Source organism: Cucurbita moschata, unplaced genomic scaffold (assembly GCF_002738365.1).
Source record: "Cucurbita moschata cultivar Rifu unplaced genomic scaffold, Cmos_1.0 Cmo_Scf00007, whole genome shotgun sequence".
Taxonomy (NCBI): Eukaryota; Viridiplantae; Streptophyta; class Magnoliopsida; order Cucurbitales; family Cucurbitaceae; genus Cucurbita; species Cucurbita moschata.
Window position 1 is genome coordinate 263,000 of NW_019268523.1, and position 4,983 is coordinate 267,982.

The 4,983-nt window shown below is 35.0% G+C and overlaps 1 protein-coding gene across 1 annotated transcript in view; it reads right to left on the minus strand.

Annotated features, from left to right (window-relative positions):
• LOC111445131 overlaps positions 1-4,977 on the minus strand; it is a 7,280-nt gene extending 2,303 nt beyond the window's left edge. The window contains exons 1-11 of the mRNA XM_023083364.1: positions 4,674-4,977; positions 4,492-4,579; positions 4,031-4,130; positions 3,845-3,918; positions 3,666-3,737; positions 3,219-3,296; positions 2,387-2,511; positions 1,540-1,612; positions 1,083-1,144; positions 628-1,008; positions 371-467 (exon numbers count right to left, since the gene is read on the minus strand). Coding sequence (XP_022939132.1) covers positions 371-467; positions 628-1,008; positions 1,083-1,144; positions 1,540-1,612; positions 2,387-2,511; positions 3,219-3,296; positions 3,666-3,737; positions 3,845-3,918; positions 4,031-4,130; positions 4,492-4,579; positions 4,674-4,753 — 1,230 coding nt within the window. The 5' untranslated portion in view covers positions 4,754-4,977. The remainder of the gene's footprint in view (positions 1-370; positions 468-627; positions 1,009-1,082; positions 1,145-1,539; positions 1,613-2,386; positions 2,512-3,218; positions 3,297-3,665; positions 3,738-3,844; positions 3,919-4,030; positions 4,131-4,491; positions 4,580-4,673) is intronic.
• Positions 4,978-4,983: the final 6 nt, after the last annotated feature.

Sequence of the window (4,983 nt, forward strand, 5' to 3'; positions counted from 1 at the left end):
CCCCCCCTTCCTCTTTGATGTACTACTTGAAGAAAATTTTGCATTGATTCAAATATATGAATCAACAATTCAAGAAAAAGAATCGGACTTTCTCTTCTCCTAAACTAATGTAAGGGTGTACAATTTTCTTCGATTTTTTAACCTTGTGCTCTTGTAAGGGTGTAAAAATTTTCCACCAAGCTTGAAATAACCAAGGTATACAAGCCAAATGAGAGTCATCTTTAAAGGTAAGGAAACAGTAATTATAGTTTCCATTGATTTAAAATGGTCAGATTCCTTAATAACAGATGATGGGGGAAACAGTAAAGAATAAAACCAATAACTTATTGATGCAAGAAACATAAATAGACATCAAGTTGCAAATTCATACCATTATTTGTGAATGTGCACTCTCTAGCAGCATGCTGGATGAAATGGAATTCACGTTCCATGCAGATTTGTTCAGCTTCTGAACGTGCTTAGGGGACCTTGAATGCAGAAGATATAACCATGTCTATCAGGGTAAGCCGTATGACAAAAAAATATCTATATAAAAACATTTTTTCATTTCTCATACACCAAACAAAACATAGTGATGAAATTTCAAATGTCAGAGAGAGGCTTAAAAGTGAAAATGGATGGAAATACCTGGACGAAGCCATTTTGAGGGAAAAAACAGAACGCACTTCCTTGGATGAAGAAAGAGTAGCCAATAATTTAGCAAATGCTTCAAAAGTAGAAGCTTCAGATGGAACGTCTAAATAAAGAGAGTTATAGCAGTATGCGGTGATACATGCTACACTTTTCTTGAGGAGGGCAATCCCTGTCTGCAAATCCTTGTGTGTTTCAATAGAATGTGCAGAAGCGGAGGAATAATTGAAGCTCTTATTTTCTAGTGAACTTAAATGTGGTTTCCTCTCTGATTCCAATGAAGCAACACCAAAGTTACTAGAGCTTTTATCAGACCATGAATTTTCCCCACTTGTTGAACAATAGTTTTGACGTGGTATAAAAAGTGGATACTCATTGCTGCAAAATTCATCACTTTCAGTCAAAAAGTTAACAAGACTTGGCAATGCAGATCGCAAATTCAACCAACTTACCTTTGTGAAGATGGACAAGCGTCCCAATATGAATTCCTTTGCCATATGCGTGAACAAGAACCCTACAATATTGTGCAGGGAAAATAAGTAAAAGGAGATGTGTCTCAAATAACAACTTAGAATGAAAAACAAAAAACGATTAATTTAAATTTGAGTGATATGTCAATGAAATCATTTCATCTCATAACTGTAAACTTACTAAACCCCTTACACCTAGAACATAAAGAAGAATTTTGTAGCCATTATTATCAGTTATCCTTATCCACAATTCCCTATGTTCAATTAAACCATCATCAAGATTATCAATAAAAATTCACAACTTTAACCATCCCACAATTAAAAGACAAAGAAGTTATACAATACTTTCCAGTGACTTTGATAAGCCACAACTTTTTCTTTTTTGCCAAATATTTGATTAAGCAATCATAGAGATAGAAATTCAGCGAAGTGCACATACTGCAAAACCCGAGTTGTGAAGTGCAGGTGCAGCCAAGTTTGGAACAATAAGATTTAAAAGCTGCACCATGTATCTGCCAGTTAAACCAAGGAGACTTCAATTAGATGAAAAAACATTCAATTATAGTTGAATGCACAAAGAAGCCCTTAACAATCGAGAGTAACTTATATTTAATAATTTATAGATATGAACCAAGTGAAGAGTGTCAAATTATTATTTATATTTTATTTAATAATTTTAATGTAATTTTATTGTTTTCCAATTTTATTCTATAATGATATATTAAGTAGGGATAATTTGTAATTTTGATATGATAGATGAGTGGCTCTTATCAAAAAAAAAAATATGATAGATGAGTGGCATCAGGGTTTCATTGGGAGGCTATCCAAACCTTTGCCATTAGGTTGTTTTACAAGTTATGATGAATGAATTTTAGTCTTGGTGCTTCTTTCAAGTTTAGCCTAGAGAACTTGAATTTTGCAATTCATGTATTGAGTTGCATGTCAAGAACCTTCAAGTAGGATTGATCATTCAATCTTGTGGAGTGTTCAAATCTTGGGCAAAGGAACTTGTTCTTTGTCTCAAGAGCTTGATCCTAAGGAAATCCATGTCTAACCTAATTCTTAGTGTTAAAATCGAATTAATTTGGAATTTTAGTGTGAATTAGGTGTTCACATACCCCAAAGGGTTTATGATTCCAATTCACTAGGATTTCCATACGAATATTTTCCCCCTGGGAAGAACATAAATGAATCTAAGGCAGCATAATTATACTAAAACTGTGTTGTATAGTACGGATAGAACAATAAATATGCAAAAGTCAACCATCATACAGAGAAGAAGTTACCCCAAAGAAGCTGAAAGCTCATGTGGCTGAACAGAATGGGGATCCAGTCTTCTTGGTAAGCTCACATTACAGATTTGATCAAATTGCTCACCGGGACCCTCTTTATTTTCTCCATGAACTAAAACCTAAGATCATAGATATAATGTAGACAAATTTGGGAAAACACCAAAGTATTCATCAGCAAAAAACTATTCTTGTCCAAATGAGTTATTTTCCTTAAATTAATGGACTAAGAAACTTAAGAAAAAAAGAAAATACAATTGCAAAGTCATTAGTTTGATCGTTCATACTACTGTCTAAAATTTGTATCCCATTATCTATTTTGCAACTTTTCTTAATAAGGAGATATGGCCGAAGATTTTTAAAAGGTCTGAGGCATCGGCTTAAACTGATTACACTTTTAGCTTTAAGTATGATCAGACAGAGAAAGGAGAGCATTATTTCATACGCAAGCAGCAAAATTTAATTCATGGCTATGCAGAGCTTAAGAATTGTAGTTTTCTAAAAAATTCTCTCAGATTCTTATGAAATGAAGCACTGCATTAACGCAGGGAAATGTGTATTAGCATTTTTAACTCTTTATGACTCACAATAGACCAGAGACTAAAGTTCCGAGATGAAAAGAAAAGAAAAGCAAAACAGAAAGATTTAAGTAAGGAGAAATGACAATCCAAATCCATTTTGCAGCACCTACCAGATAATTAAGTTTCTTTCGTGGAACAAATGATCGAGTTGTTGACGGAAAAAAGGTGGTTCATTAGAAAACCAACAGCAATCAGTAGCATGAATTAAGCATCCAGAAAGTGAAATGTACTTACTGATAAGAGCTTACCCGACGTTGTGGAAACAATTTGCATATTTGTTTTACAACCACAGATTGTTTGTGAAGGCGTTCAGAGGTGATTGCCATCTGTCACCATAGAACAATTTTGCATGAAGCATATAAATAATCATAGACTCATATATGAAAGAGGTCCAGCTAAAGAATTAAAATACTTGAACAACATTGACCTTCAGTACAAAAGCATAGTTTGATATGGGAAAAGAAAAAAACACTACCAACCATGTTATGTATAAAGAATAGTTTAATGAGGTAATTTGACATGTAGGTCTACATTTATATATGTTCAAACACGCAGGGTTTTTTAGCCTAAACAGTTCGTGCAGACAAAATGGTACATGTACAACAGAACATTTATGCAAAAATATATAGAAAGAAATGACCATTAAAAGACAGCAGAAAAATAATGTCCATGTTAAAAAGGAACATAGGTTATACATGTCCCAGAATCTTGGTGCTGATAAGGTCTGGATAGGCCTTCTCGAGTTGTTCAACTCGTTGTTTTTCCAGCTGCAACAAAAAATCAAGAAAGAACAATACTAATGGGATGTTTAGATAAGAGCGGAGGAAAGGAAGTACAGCTAGTATAAACTGAAAATAAATAAATGATGGAGTACCACTGAACGGGCCGATTCAAGCATTGCATGTTTCAATTTGAGATCATAGGATGTCATTTCAATCTCTGCCTTTCCTGAGTGCATAAAATAATTTATTAGATTTGATAAGCACTTGCACGTAACATAATTTGGCAAACATCCAAGGGAACAGGTTGCTTTCAAAAGTTCTTTTGGAGGTTGGGAAACCTTGCTCGAGTTGCTCTCTACGGCGTCGGAGTTTCTCCCTTAACCTCGAAAGTTTCTCATTCCTAGTCACTCTCCAGTTTAATTGATCGTCTGCCTTCCCCTAAGAAGCACCAGTCAAACGAATTAATTTTTTTTTTTTTTTACCAAGGCACTTTGCTCAACAAGTACATTGCATAGATAAGTAATAACACATGACCAGCAGTAAAGGAATGGAACAACACGAAACCGAAAAAAATATTTATGAGATCGAACGCTTTGTAAAAATAGGTGAAATAACAAAAGAATTATTGAAAAACAGCAGCATTGGCCATCTCGTCCGCAGTTTCTAGCAACGCAACTCCACCAAAGTTCTTTTGCCGGGAAGATGGAATAAGAGTTTCAGAAAAATTATTCACGACAGCTAAACCTCAAACGAGAAGAAAATTAGAGAGAGCGACAATCAAGCATGAGCACCACCAAACCTTTGCCACAAGCACGTCACTCAACCTCGAATATAACGAATCCCGTCGAGTTCTCAATGATTTTAAAGTAGAGTTGTAGTCATTCAATCTGCCGGGAAATTGAGACCAAAAGGATGAGTATAACAAACGTCACCTCGAGTCAAGCAGGGAACTCAATTAGAGTCTTAAAAGAACCTCCATACCTGTGATTCACGCAACCGATGCAAATGGAAGCCTGATTTGAATTCTCACAGATAGCGCAGTTGCAAAATTTCCGATTCATCGTCGATCAATTTCTAATCATGCTACTCGGAGGAAATAGATCAGATGATTATGCTCTAATTTTCAGATCAATGATCTTAAGTTTGCATTTCGCGGTCGGGCCAGGAGGGGAAAAGCTTGAACCGCGGGAACTGATCGTCTGGAAACTGGAATGTAGCCCGGAACAAGGGAACTCTTGAACGCTTTATAGTTACTTTTTTTTTTTTTTTTTTTTTTTTTTTTTTTTTTTTT